Source organism: Malurus melanocephalus, unplaced genomic scaffold, assembly GCF_030028575.1.
Source record: "Malurus melanocephalus ecotype Western Australia unplaced genomic scaffold, MMel_1.1 scaffold_681, whole genome shotgun sequence".
Taxonomy (NCBI): domain Eukaryota; kingdom Metazoa; phylum Chordata; class Aves; order Passeriformes; family Maluridae; genus Malurus; species Malurus melanocephalus.
In genome coordinates, this window is record NW_026623913.1 from 248,225 (window position 1) to 262,967 (window position 14,743).

At 49.1% G+C, this 14,743-nt stretch overlaps 1 protein-coding gene across 1 annotated transcript in view; it reads left to right on the top strand.

Moving 5' to 3' along the window:
- ARHGAP25 (Rho GTPase activating protein 25) overlaps positions 1 to 13,519 on the top strand; it is a 22,032-nt gene extending 8,513 nt beyond the window's left edge. The window contains exons 5-11 of the mRNA XM_057384042.1: positions 2,384 to 2,591; positions 5,021 to 5,153; positions 6,477 to 6,550; positions 7,092 to 7,213; positions 8,486 to 8,679; positions 9,180 to 9,733; positions 10,339 to 13,519. Of these exons, the coding sequence (XP_057240025.1) occupies positions 2,384 to 2,591; positions 5,021 to 5,153; positions 6,477 to 6,550; positions 7,092 to 7,213; positions 8,486 to 8,679; positions 9,180 to 9,733; positions 10,339 to 10,549 (1,496 nt within the window). The 3' untranslated portion in view covers positions 10,550 to 13,519. The remainder of the gene's footprint in view (positions 1 to 2,383; positions 2,592 to 5,020; positions 5,154 to 6,476; positions 6,551 to 7,091; positions 7,214 to 8,485; positions 8,680 to 9,179; positions 9,734 to 10,338) is intronic.
- The last annotated feature ends 1,224 nt before the right edge of the window (positions 13,520 to 14,743 follow it).

Consider the following 14,743-nt stretch of genomic DNA (forward strand, 5'->3'; position numbering starts at 1 on the left):
GGATCCTCCCTTCCAGCCCTGGATCCTCTCTTCCAGCCCTGGATCCTCTCTTCCAGCCCTGGATCCTCTATTCCAACCCCTGGATCCTCTCTTCCAGCCCTGGATCCTCCCTTCCAGCCCTGGATCCTCTATTCCAACCCCTGGATCCTCTCTTCCAGCCCCTGGATTTTCCCTTCCAGCCCTGGATCATCTCTTCCAACCCCTGGATCCTCTCTTCCAGCCCTGGATCCTCTCTTCCAACCCTGGATCCTCTCTTCCAACCCTGGATCCTCTCTTCCAGCCCTGGATCCTCTCTTCCAGCCCCCAGCCATGCAGTTCTGCCCTTATAAAGTTGGGGTCAGGGAAATATAAACCTGTATGGATCAGACTGTAAATCTGCCACCACGGGCAAAGCTGCAAAGGCAGCAGCAAAGGTCACTCCCACCACTTTTCCCCCCATGACCAATCCAGACTTTTTCTCTAAGGATGAGCTCCCATGAGCAAGACCAAACAATGAAGCAGGGCTGGGGGTCTCTTTACTCTCTCCCCAAAGAGCAGTAACCCAGATGGATGAACATCCTGAGCTCTCTCTGTGTTTGCCCTGACCACAATTACAGGGGTGGAGCACCCACAGCTTCTCTGGGCACCCTGTGCCAGGGCCTCCCCACCCTCACAGGGAAGGATTTCTTCCCAATATTTGATCTAAATCTATTCTCTTTCGGTTTAGTTATTCCCCCTTTTTTCTGTCCCTCCATCCCTTGTCCCCAGTCCCCCTCCAGCTCTCATGGAACCCCTTCAGGCACTGGAAGGGGCTCTAAGGTCTCCCTGCAGCTTTCCCTTCTCCAGGTGAACACCCCCAGCTCTCCCACCCTGTCCACATGGCAGSTTTTCCTCTGCATCCCTGAGTTTTTCTGCCTCCAAAATGGACCAGGCTGTACCCAGGAGGAGGCAGCATCACCCAGCTGAAATGAGGATCAAGCCAGGAATTTTCAGGGCATTGTCCCAACTGGCTCTAATATTTAGTAATGGCTCTGCATCTTATCCTTTTTAAACTTAGGAGGCTGTGGGTCTCTTCCAGCTAAATTAAGTGACTTTATATGAATGAAAATGTACTGCAGAGGGYCCTGAGGACATCAGAGAAGTCAGGAGCTATGGAGCTGCATTTTATGGCAATACACAGGTTAACAGACCCCAAACCTCACACCTGAAGATGTTGACTTCAGTGTCAACTGGGAAACACAAGCTTTTAGACAACCATTGCATGAGGGAGGTTTTGGCAAGAACCAGCCTGGGAGCAGCCCCTGTGGTCCAGGACGCTGTGAACTTGTTGCACACCAAGAAGGAGAAATGCTGCAGAGTGTAAAGAAACAGCWAACACATCTCAAATATCTCAGTGTGGTTTGTCAGGGCTGTCACACCTCCATCATTGCAGTGTTCTGGGGAGGTGTCCCCAAACCAACAAACCTGCCAGCCTTCAGTGAAATAAYCAGCTCATTATCAGCTACCAAAGCAGAGAGGCCAAAAAAAAAGAGATATTTGGTTTTAGTGTGCACAGTGACAGGTTTATATTCATTATTTAAAGGTGTAAGCCAGTGACCTTTGAAAAAGCCCCATGACCAGGCAGGTGCTGATGAGCCTTGTGGTTCCAAGTGAGGGTGTTTACCTGAATTTTCCTGCTCTGGAGGATGCATAGGAATTGTTTCAGCCTTCAGAGCACAAGGTGAACACACCAGAGGCAGAAATATGGCAGAGGACCAGAGGACTTTTTGCCATTAATATGYCAGAGCCAGCTAGAGTTGGGATTTGCCTGCTCTTACCATGCCCCAGGCTCCGAGGAGGAAGAGCTGGGATCCAGGCACTGCCTTCCTCCCTTGGAGTGCTGCTTCTGCTGCCAGGTCAGGAGGAAAAAGCCAGTTTTGCTCCCAAAGGTACCATCCCCTGTGAAGCACAGCCGTTCTTGGCACAGGGGAATTTCAGGAGAGGGGAGGGGGAACAAAAGCAACTGGATCGGGAAGAATTCCAGCTTCATATCCCTGCAAGGACCTTTCCTTATTTCTTCATGGTCTCCTGTGCTTTCTATACCCTTCAGCTTTGTGTGATGAGCTTCCTCTCCTCCCTGTGCCCTGTCCCTGTCCCCCTCTGGATTAGCACCCTGCTTACAGGCAGCAAACCCCCAGGCCCACTGCTTGGTTCCACTCCTTTTGAGAAGTGTCAAATATTTGGAGAAGGAACAAGGTTTTATTTTGTTATTATTTCCCTGGAAAAAGTTCTGCTTTCTGCAGAGGGAGTTTGCAAGGTTCTGGTGTCTGGCAGAGCAATAAGTTCTGCTGGCTGCCAGCAGTATGCAGGTAAGATGTTCTCAGCCGAGTTTTTGGGATGTTCTGACCTTGTGCCCTTTCCCCAGCGGTGTTYGGGCAGCGCCTGGCAGACACCATGGCCTATGAACAGAAATTTGGGCAGCAGCAGGTGCCCATCCTGGTGCAGAAAAGTGCAGAATTTATCCGGGAGCACGGAGTGAGCGAGGAGGGAATCTTCCGCCTCCCTGGCCAGGACAACCTGGTCAAACAGCTCCGGGATGCCTTCGACGCCGGGGAGAGACCCTCGTTTGACAGGTAACKCTGGATTCCCCCTCTCCCCAACCCAAATTCCAGGGAAAAGCAGCCAGTCTGACCCTCCAGAGCCCTGCAGTGTTCTGCAGGAAAGCTGGACCATCCAGAAGGGCTTGATGAGGAGAGAGGGTTCAGCAGAAACCACAAAAAGAGAATCAGAGGGTGCTGAGGTGAGATTCGTGGAAATAAAGGAAAGCATTTAGGAAAATCCTGGCCACGTGCAGCAATTATGGTTTGCAGGAGCAGCCAAGGAAGGAACAAAAGGAAGAACYTGCACTGCCTATCCACTGGGGGCTTTGAGAAAAAAGAGCAGGGGCAGGGTCTCAATTAAGCTCAGAGAGCACTCTTGTACACAGCAGAAGTTGTTCTTTTCCCTGCCACGTTATTTTCCTCCTGTTGCTTTTCCCTACAATCCCGCATAGAGATGGGAGAGATGTTGAGAGATTTTTGCTGCTGTCCCCCTGCCCCTCCTCCTCTGCAGGGCCAAGAGGACTGAGAGCAGGAGAGCCCCCTGTTCCAGCCCACAGGAGAGAGACTCTGCAGCTGCTGCCTCTGTCATGCCCTGTGCAGAACAAGAGAAGGAGGATAAAGCCCTGGTGGGACCCTTCCCAAAGCCCTCCCTCCAGTGTCTCCCATTCTCCAGGRTTCTCACCTGTCCCCYGTGATTGATCCCCTTGATTTTGGCYCTGGTTGCCAAGGCATAGCCCACYCTGCCCTGCTCACCTGTGCTCCAGGGCTCCAACCCCCGTTTTGTGCTGGTGAAAGCCACAACTCCAGAGCTGGGACACAGGAAAAGTGGTTCCTGCCTTTCCATGGCACCTAAAGGGAGGATTTTTGTCTCAATTCCTTCCCTACCCTGAGACAAGGATTGCCCAGGCTGCTGCTGTGTGTGTGAAGGTGACACTGGCCATGGGGATGTGGGGATGCTCTGCCTGTGTGGAATTTGGGAGCAGCCCCTGTGGAACCTGAACTCCCAGAGCTACCAGCAATGGATGCTTGAGGGAGAGGAGCCCCAAAACCAGGAGCTRCCCTGGATTCTTGTGCAAAGCCCATCTCGCCTAAGCATCATGCAGGGGCATCATCTCTCTRCTCACAGATCTGTCCCTCACCACAAAACCTTTCCTGGTTTTATCCAGCTTTCTAAGAAAAACCCAGCACCTTCACCTTAATCAGAAAACCATCCCACCAGTGGCTTTGTAGCTGAAAAATTCTCATTTCCTGGGTGCTGAGCCCTGCTCAGAGCTTTCTCTTGGAACCTGTGGGGGCCCATTTTTTAAATTTTGGAAGCCTTTTTTAATTTTKGCAGAGCWGTTCTGCAGTGGGGCAYGGCCAGGGAGCTCAGCCCTCCCCATGGTGTTCCCCCTGTGGRTTTGCAATGAGCATTGCTGGAGTGCTCTCAGGTTGACTACARCCCCCAGGCACCCCAACCAAAACATTTTCTCAGTGAGCAGGAAGGCAAATAATGGGGTTTGCAGTGACCTGAGAGCAGTGAGGTGCTGGCATGACCTTCAGTGCATCTTTGCAACCTGTTGGGGCTTTCAGGGGTTTTCACACACACAACCATGGCAGGGTTGAGGGGGGAGTGTTAGAAAGCTGCTTTTGCAGTCCAGACCCTCAGGATGCCTGATGGAGTGTATTGTAGGTCCAACAAAACCTCTGTCCTGGCAGAGGAGCTCCAGTAATTGCTGCTGGTCTGAAATCCCAGGGARGCTCTGCCAGCTCCACACTGGGGAGTGGGGCCAAGCATGGGTGCTCCAGGAAGAATCTGCACATGGACCCTCCACACCCCAGCTGAGATGGCTTTGCTTGCAATGGGGAGATGGGAGAAGAGTTTTGCTCCTTTTTTCTTGGTTCTCCACCCCTTTCAATGCAGTGACAAAGAGCCAGGGTGGTGCTTCAGACTTGCAGCTCCCACTCATGAAATAACGTGGATCCACAGTTGTACGGAGGGTGAAGAAAAGTGATTTTAGGTTCACAAAGTAAAGGAGGGACACTAAGACAATACCTGGCCAAGAGCCTGTGTTGTGTCAGGAGCAGCTGCTCTTGACTTTGGCTCCTGCTTGCCCAAACCTGCGGCTGGGTGATGGAGCAGCCAGGAAAAGGGACTGTGTGCCAGGGTCCAGCACTTCCCAGCTGGGTGGGGCTGAGACTGTGACTTTGTGCCTGCTCAAAACTTGGCTTTGGGAGGAGGCAGGAGCTCTAGAAGTGAATTTCTTGCTATCCCAGCTCAGCCCAGGTATGAGGTGCTGAGCCTTCCCTTTCGAGGTGGCCTTTATTTTCTGGGCAGCTGGGGCCATTCCCTGGTTTGAGGGGCCATGTGGATCCCACCCCCACATCTCTCTGTCTCCACATCTGCACACAGAGCTCCAGCAGGGCCTCCCTGGGCTCTGAGCTGCTGTGTTTGGGTTTCACTCAGTCTTTGCCCGTTGCAGGGACACCGATGTCCACACTGTGGCCTCCCTGCTCAAGCTCTACCTGCGGGAGCTCCCGGAGCCCGTGGTGCCCTGGCTGCAGTACGAGGATTTCCTGCTCTGTGGAAAGGCACTGGAAGCTGATGAGTCAAAGGTAGAGATGCTTTGGTTTTCCTTCTCCTGGCCTTCAAATCAGCTTCAGCACCAGAGCTTTGTGAGCTGGAGGTGCCAAGTGCACAGCGTTATCATTTGTGTAGTTACTGAGCTTTGGCATCTGGGGAGGAAAAAAAAGAAGGAAAAATATTAAAAAGAAAAACTTTCCCAACTCCAGYAGGGTTTTCCAACTTAACCACGTGGATTTCTGAATTTTAAAGCTTAAAGTTCTGCTCAGCACCTCTTTTTGTGGAGCCTTTGGAGCAAACAAATGTGAAAGGACAGAAGGAAGCCCCAACATCCTGCATGCTCCACCTGCCTGAGCTGAGTGCAGAGCTGGGAGGGGTCCTGGGRGGCACCAACGAGGGAATTGGAGATTTGGGAGAGGGAGAAGTGAGCAACAGATGGGAATTGTCTTTTTCTAACTATATATTTTGGTGGAAAAGAAGCTCTGCCTTTGCAAAAAAAAGCCACCCATGGCTGCTGTTCCTGTAGATGGAACCACAGAATCCCAGAGTGGTTGGGATTGGAAGGGACCTTAAAACACATCCAGYTCCACCCCAACATGRGCAGGGACACCTTCCATWGCCCAGGTTAACCAAAGCTCCACCCAACCTGGCCTTGAACACTTCCAGGAATGGGGAAATACAAAAACAGTGGTGAAAAACACACGAAGCCATGATGTGAATCCTCTGGGAGCTGCTGTGGGAGCTCAGCCCAGTGCTTCCAGGGAAAATATTTCTCATGGTTTTTTTCACTTCAGGATCTTTGGGGTTAAAAATGTCCAAAATATTTACACACAAGACACTGAAGGAGATGAGGCAGGAGCAGCTCTTTGCAGAGAGCTCCTCACATGTGCCCTTTGAGGGGACCCTGCTCCTTCTGGGGCTGCCTCTCCTTGCTGGCAGAACCTTTTCATGTCCATACTGGGCCTGATGGACAAATATAACTTCCAGGGTGAGCAAATGCCAAGAGAATCAGAGCCATGGAATCTTTGAGGTTGGATTAGACCTTTAAGATCTTTAAGTCCAACCATCAGCACAGCACCACCACGGTCACCACTGCCCCATGTCCTTGAGTGCCACATCCAGATGTGTTTGGAGCACTCCCAGGGATGGGGACTCCACCACTGCCCCATGTCCTTGAGTGCCACATCCAGATGTGTTTGGAACACTCCCAGGGATGGGGACTCCACCACTGCCCTGGGACTGGTGGAATCATCAGAGGGAGACACCACACAGGCATGGATGGAGTGACCAAGAGCTGTTCTTGAGTCCATGTGTGCCTRTGAATCTTCCTGGAGCTGTTTCTTACCTGCATTTAGGGCCATCAGGAGCTCCTGAAGCAGCTGTCCCTCCTTCCCAGAGACAACTACAATCTCCTCAGCTACATCTGCAGGTCAGTGCTCTGCACAAGGCACCAACAGCTCACATTTGGTGTTGGGGAGCAGAAATGTCATCCCAAAGGATGACTCCTCTGGACAGCCTRTTCAAGCTGTGCTTTGGTTTTCTCTGAATCATCAGATCCCGATTTTTGTAGAGGAGAATTTGAGCCCCTGGGATTAACACCTTGACAATGTCTGAACATAAATTACCACCTTCAAACTCAATTATAAATTCCTGAGAATTAAAATCAGGAGTAGTTTTCCTGGACAAAAACCTTATGCACCAAAACTTCTGTGTTTCATCCAGTCTGGGTGGTTTTTCTCTGGTTATAGCTTTGATTCCCTTCCTTTCTGATTTGTTTTTAAGGGGAATAGCTCCTCACATGGTGGTTTTTATTCTGATACCAGTAAGACCCAGCTCCWGTACACCCTTCTAAGGCCACCCTCTGTGACTGAGAGGAAGAGCTGGAAGGATGAATCAGGATTTTACACCMGTGAGGTTTTTTTGCAGTCTTCCACCTTTGATGTGAAATATTTGCTCTTGGATTCTGGCAGGTTTCTCTATGAAATACAGCTGAACTCCAGTGTCAACAAGATGAGTGTGGATAACCTGGCAACAGTGATYGGAGTGAACCTCATCAGACCCAAGATAGAGGATCCTGCAATTATTATGAGAGGTAAAAGGGGCTCCTGGAATAATTGGCACAGGAGCACCTGGCTGCTAAAATACTGAGTTGCAYCCACAGTCTTGAAATTAAGAGAAAATCGGAGAGCTGTGGATATAAGCCAGAAATGTGCCTGAGTACAATGAGAACAGCAGGGCAGAATCAAGCCAAGTGTTTGTTAGGCTGTAAAGGTGTTTATGGTGACAAAACCCCCTTAGGAACTACACTGCATATTCCCTTCACAGAGCTCAGCTGACTCGGGGGTTTGCTGAGGTCGTATCTGTGTTGCTCAGAGCAGAAAGGTGTAAAATTCTTCTGGGGGAAACAGGAAAATCAAAGAAATGAGTGTTCAGCTGAGCCAAACTGTGATCGTGTGGGCAGGGGCAGAAGTAGCACAAGTGACAAAAGAAATGTTTTAAGGTCCAAGGCTGCTCTGCTCCACAGGCATCACATCAAACAGGGGACTCAGCTCCTTCTGTCATTGCCTCTCCTTGCAGAACCTCTCCATGTTCCTGCTGTGTCCAGTAGGGATGGACAGCATGACACAAATAACGAGCAAAAGATACAGACACAGACAGACACAGACATAGCACTTTATTGTGGGGCTGAACCCCTTTTATCTACCTAGCAACAGGTGTATACTAAGTCTTCTGCATAAATGGAACTATCTATTGGCTATTTGGCAGCCCCTTCTCTGCTCATCAGCATATGATTGGTGTGTTGCAAAAGCTGCAGTGTCATTAATTCTCGTGATTTTGCTCTGTCTTTGGCCCCTGCCCTAACTTTGTTCTTCTTCAACATTCCTCTTTCCTTTTCTCACAGTCAAGGCCACTCAGTCTCGTTGTTTTGGTACAGCCTCCTCTGTCTTGTCCTCCTCCATCCAGACTTTCAGATTCCCTTTTGTTTTTCCAGATCTCAGGGGTACACTATTATTGGTTGGATTTCAGATTCAGTACCTGCAAGGCTGCAATGCCAACTCGTGGAATCACTAAGGCTGGAAAAGACCTTTGATACCATCAAGTCCAGCCACACATCTGATAGCAGGGCTTTGCTCTTGACCCAAAGGGTCACATTTTGTGGCTTGGTGCACCTGAGCAGACTCCTGGCTTGGTTGCTCCATATCCTGCTCCTGCTATTCCAGGGAGATGTAAAAACCACTCCCTTGATTTGGCTTTCTGATCCTGGTTTTCTGCTCCATCTCCATTTTAGACACCAGAGAAATCCAAGTGGTGGAAGGGATCCCCTGGCCTTGGGTTTGCCCCTGACAATCTCTAATTCCTCCAGGCACACCCCAGGTCCAGAAGGTGATGACTGTGATGATCAGTGACCATGAAAATCTCTTTCCCCCATCCAAGGATGTGCCACCCTCCCCACCTGCCCAAAAAACTGAGAAGAAAGCTCCTGTCCCACGCAGCTCTGTGGGCTGGGGAGCTGGAGAGAACCCCACAGTGCCCAGAGGCTCCATCCAAAGGCAAATGGTAAGGACAGACCCTCAGGGAAATAATCAAACCTGCATTAATTAAATGTGTGATTARTTGTGACTGGCTCTGACAGTCAGCAAGCCCTAAGAACACTTGCTATTTATAGGTTAGAAAGCTGTATCTSTCATTCCTGGAATATTTACATCAGGAAAATGATGTAGATAAACTTTCCACTTTCCTGTGGAAAATCTGCTGTTCTGGGAAATATGAAAACTCCCAAAGCTTTTTGGCTAAACAGCCAAACACATGAAACCTTTTCAGCTCAGGCTGGTGAAGGGAAAACATTGGAGATTATGGTTTTTCTCAGAAGGAGTCTCTGCAAAAAGTTCTTTTTGATGCTAAACACRGTACAATTCCAGATAGTTTTTTATGGAAAACTGTGGCTGCCACCAGGTTGAAATGTGCCCTTTGTAAACYTTGCAGTCGCTGCAGTGGCTGTGACCTTTCTGCTCTCAGAGCAGGACCGGGCTCTTCTAAAGCCACGCTCTGTTTTACAGAGGGCTGACCCCAATTCCAGCAGTGCCCCCGGCCCAGCTGCGAGCTCGAGTGTCCCCGGGGAAGATACAGAGTCCAAAGACACRCTGGGAACGTGGAAAACACAGTCAAGGAAAAGAACTCAGACTTTACCTACAAGGAAATCTTTGCTGACAGCAGCTCCTCCGGAGGAGAAAGGCAGCAAGGACAAGAATGACATCTTTGCCAGTGACTTTTGGCAAAGCTCCCCGGGGAGCAGCACACGCCCTGCAGCCTCTGATGGACACAAGAGAACATTGTCTCACGATCTTTTYAAGCTGCTCGACCTTCACAGGGCTCCAACCTGTGACAATGTTCCCCTCTCGCAGGCAGAGAGTGGGGAGGGCAGCGGCTCCAGCCCCAGCCCTTCCAGCAGCATCTCCGAGAAGGAATTTCTGCCCTGCTTCAGTCCCACCAGCAGCCCTGCTGAGGTCTCCAAGCCTGATCAGGAGAGCAGGGAGTTCCTGCAAAACATGATCCTCAAGCTGGAAAARGATCTGGAGGCACAGAAAAATGACTATGAGAAACGAATTACAAGGTAACTGCAGGGAGCTGCTTTCTGCAGGGTGGGAAATGTGCAGCTTGTGTTGTGACAGCAAACACAGCACAAATTTAATTAGCAGTAATATTATGCAGTATGTAATAGTAATGATTAATGATAAAATATAGTATATAGCAGGCTATCTAAAAATCAGTGTGCTGTACTGTACGAGTTATACTCTCATGGCAATGGGTAATGTATTATTGCAACATTAATACTTCATAGCTCTTATGACATCACTATATGGCACTGCAATATTCCTGCAATAATTACACTGTCATAATTCTTGTTATTACCACAATATTGGATGATTATACTCTCCAGAATTCACCAGTAGCATTATTCCACCATTGGTTGTAACCATCAGTGTTTAKAGCTCCACATATTGTTATTATATTATGCTTATTATCCCATTATCAATACACACTTATCATGTTTACTGATTTATTGTATCAAATTGTGCGGCCATTGAGGGGCTCAGGACATCACCTCTGGCTTGTTTTGATGCTTAATCACACTGAAGTTAGGCTCCTTAAGAGCCAAATGATGATTTTCCAGCGCTTTTCCAATCAAATCCTTTCATGCTCTGTTTCCCTTTGAAGTCTCCAGAAGGAAAACTGTGAAGTCTGGGCCAAAGTGGGGAGGCTGAACCAGGACATTGAGCAGGAGAAGAAGAAGTCTGGAGAGCTGGAGCAGAAGCTGATGAACATGGAGCGCTTGTGGGGTGACCTGGAGAAGAAAACCAAGATGTTTGAGGAGGAGATAAAAAACTTAACTAAATCCACAAGTAAAACTGGTGCCAAAACCAACTAGGAGGAGATGCTCAGCTTTGCACAGACACAAAGTGCAGCTGCACGAATCCAAAGGAATTGCAGGTTCAGAGCCAGGATCTTGTATTTTTCTGTGCCCTGCTACTGCCCCACAAGCTGAGTGGGAGGAAGGAGATCAGAGCTTAGGGGCTGGTTTTTGCTCTGGACCAGGAAATTTCAAAAATACCTTTTAGCTTTTTTTGGTGTTTATTTCARCTCCTCTTTCAGCTGCTCAAGTTACCTGGAGAACAGGCCAGCACTTCCTGTTGCTCAGTCAGAATGTCTCACTCGGAAGATTGGGGTATGGATGCATGATGCCTTTACAAAACCAAACCAGTGCCTGTCTCCTTGCTGGAGATATCCACATGTAAAACACCCCTGAATTCTGGATCTGGGCAGGTAGAAGAGCCTCAGTCTGGGGTAGCACAGCCCATGAGCAGTGCCTGCACTGTGGAGGTGCTCACATCCATCACAGCTGCTCAGTGCTTTGTGTGGCAAGACAAGCCCAGCAGGCTCTGACATCTCCTGCAGCATCCCCTGCTGTGCTGTGCCAGCCATCCCTGCCATTGCTCCAGGCACAAGAGCCCAGGATCACACAAACCTTCTCAGTTCTGTGGTCGTTGCGTTGTTTTAAGTCACTGCTCCCTACAGCCACGTGTTCCTAAATCCAGCACAGCTGACAAAGCTTGGGGAGCACTTTCACACATTTCTACTTGGAGCTCTTTGTGCACAGRGAGCCCATCAGCAACTTTCCCAGAAAGTTCTGCATTTTCTGTGATGATCAGACTTTAAAGGATGACAAATTTGGACTTATTGACCRCCCCTGCTTTGGTGTTTCATTATTTCTGAAGTGCCCACAGGATTTCCTCAGCCAGCTTGTGGAAACCTGGGTTTGCACCCCAGTGAGGATGTCAGGTCTCTCCCCATCACTTGCTGCCATCAGTGTAGAGACCACATGGACACAAAGGTGTCCCTGTGGCTATTTGTGACCTTTCTGCTTGTCCTCCACCCCTGCCAGAGAGTCGTCCTTCCAGCAGTACCACGGTGGTAATCCACTTCTTTTGATGCCTGATCTGGCTACCTAAAACAGAGGCCAGACAAAATTCAGAGAATCAAAAGCAGTTCTATTTATTTCAGAGCCTTCAGGGCCATTCAGGGCAGTCCCACACCCACAATGGACCATGGCTCACGGGTTTTTCACCCTTTCTCACTTTTGTCCATTTGCACATCGGGATTTGCTGAATCCTCCAATTGCAGCTGCAGCCAATGCAGTCATTGACTCCAACTTGGCTCCCCCAATTCTCTGTTGTTTCCATCTCTTGGGGCCTGGCCCAGGGAGGTGTCCTTGAGTTTGGGGCTGCAGAGGAATTGTTTTGTGCAAAACATGGGAGAACAGAAGCTCAGCACTCTATGTGGAGTCTAGAGTTATACATTAAGRATTACAGGAATTGCAGGATTACAGATACAAGAGAAATATAGAAGCTAAATCCTAAGGCATCTCCTGACACACTCAGATAAAGAGGTTCCAAAGTGTCTGCCACCATTTCACAGCAACTGCTGCCATTCACAGTTATTTTCTATGATTTCAGATGACCTTGATAGAGCTGCTCCAGTGTTTATTTCATTTTTTACCTTTGCAAGAAGCTCATCACTAATCTGAGTGTGAGGCTCAGGAGTCATTAGAGGGAAACTTCTCCATCGGGTTTAGGAGCAACATCATGAACATCTGGGTTGGAAATGCCACATGCTCCTTTCTGCAAAGATCAAAAGTGTGAAGAGGCCAATAATTCCTTCACAGCAGACTGTAATGACGTGCAAAGGCTTGGCTGAGGCTCAGAAACCTCCACCATTAGGACAAGTGCACGTTATTTTAGTATAAACYGCGCATTCCTCTGCTTCCGCTCAGATAGGCAAAACAGCCCCRTGGCTGCTGAGGATCAGAGGGACTCCTTTGAAGATATTCCACCCTTTAACATCTGCAAGGTTTATAGAGGTCATCTCTGAAAGAGAGACTTTCCAGCAGAGGTCAGGTGGRCTGGAAATTCCTGAGCCTGGAGGGAGGAGCAGCCTCAGAGAGCAACACGGGCACCTTGAGAGCTGGTGTTGTCCTTGGGTGCTGTTAGATAATGAGTGAGTTTTTTCCAGAGACAGAAAACCATGAATTACCCATACCAGACCTGTGAACTGCACTCTTTTCATCCCTGAGGGGGTGGGTGTCCTCTCTGCTTAGCCCAGAGCCTCACCTGAACACAGGCACTGCTTGAAGCTTGTTCTGGATCTTCTGCACTTTCTATTGGAGACATCACAACATGAGATTTCTGAAAACTGATTGATGCCCAGCCTACATTTCCTTCCTCTCTCTATTTATGCAGCCAGGCCGTGGAGCTTTTTGGAGTGGAAGCAGCAGAGAATTTCTCCTGTTCCTGGAGCAGGGGTTGCTGCGAGGGACATTATAAACTCTGGGGGGGTTTGGTGGCTCTTCAGCCCAGCAGTTTTGGGTCTGGATCCCCTGGAGAGTGTGATGCTACTCCTGTCATAAAACCACAACAGACAATAAAGCAAGAGCCTTTCCAGACCTGTCCTGTAGGCTTTTGGGAACCTSTGAAAAGGTATTTTTCACCCCTTAACCCTCCTACTGCAGTGTGAGGACAYAAAAGCTTTACCAAGGTGATAATGGGGGGATCACACAGAGGATTTTCCTCTTCCTTTAAATGTGATAGGGCTTTCCAAATTAAAGCAATTGAACCACAGATCCCAATGTATCTAAARCTGTTAAATGATGTAGTGTGGATGAAAGTAGATGAAAGTAAGRTATCTTTTAGTCCATCCTTTTAGTCACCTCACTGCATTCTTTGTGTTAGAGCAGAAACTCTGTTTTGCTCTTCTCAGACATTTACTGAATAAATTAATTTAGGAATTCACTCCATTGTGTCCAAGGTTTGGTGCGCATGAGAGGCAAGAAAATAAAATTATCCTTCCCACATTATTGTGTTTGGATCCCAAGCCAGTCACGCTTATTCTAACTTATCCCCTCATATTTATCAAAGATGCATTTTTGGCATGATAGGAGCTTTCCTTTTTTAGCTTGGCCACTGCACAAAGGAGCACGTTGGGAGGCGAGGTGGACGTGCRGGAAGTGTCCAGCCATGGCTGAGGAAGCTTTGTCCAAACCCCAGGAGCAGTGAGAACATGTTGTTCTCCCCAGCAATTCCAGAGTGATGCAGTCTGTCCTTCCTTTACGTGGGTGCTGAAAGATACCCCCAAACCAGGCTGCTTTAAGGARTAAACACTGCCCAATTGGGTGTATGAGCAACTGTTCTCCTAGGTGGGGAGAAAAAAGTGTCCCAAACACTGAGAGCAGTCCCACTGTCCCACTTTCCCTGGGTTTTCCTGCCACCTTGCTGTAGCACTGGGATCTACGAAGCCACATTGTCAAACTGGTCTGCAGGAAAAATTACCTGGAAAAGAGAAGTGTCCTGATAATGCCAGGGAACATGTGGGCAGGTGGAAACAGCCAGGGTACCAGGGGTGAGAGTTGTCCACATAAGCTCTTCCTTGGAGAAAATCCTCATCCATTGCAGCCCCAAACCCTGCAAGTTTAGGAACTGTGAGTTGTTCAAGCAGGCAAATGCCCCAAGTGCTGGCGTGGTGAACATGGCACAGAGACTCCAGCTGGGACAGCAGCTTCCTTGGAGAATTCCCATTGCTGGAATTGCCTGCAGGAGGGTCCCCAGCAGGGTCACCCTTGGAGCAGGAGTTCATCCTTTCCTCTGCAGGAGTTTTCTCAGCAGGTAATTCCTATAAACAGGAGTGCCCAGCGGTTAATTGGGCTTTGGGTTTCCTAAGAAGTAAGGTTTATAACTTCAGCCAAACACAGAGTCAGGAATTTGGGAGTGATTTTCCTGGCTGTGTGGTAGAGCAGAGACCTCAGTGGTGCTGCCACTGCRGGACTCCAGGGTGTGCTCAACCTTTAGGAAACACCAGAGAATTCACCAAGGTGAAAAGTCTACTGAGCAGCGAGTCTGAGGACAAAGAAATACCCTGTTTTCTCCTGTGCCCATCATGGGAAGAAGCTTCACAAAAAGCTTTCCTGTCCCTAAGGTCTCCCTGTCCCCCCTGCGTGGCCGAGGGCACCGATGCTCCCGGAGCTGTCAGCGGCCGCTGGAGGGGCTTGTGAAAATTTGTTTTATCACGCGTA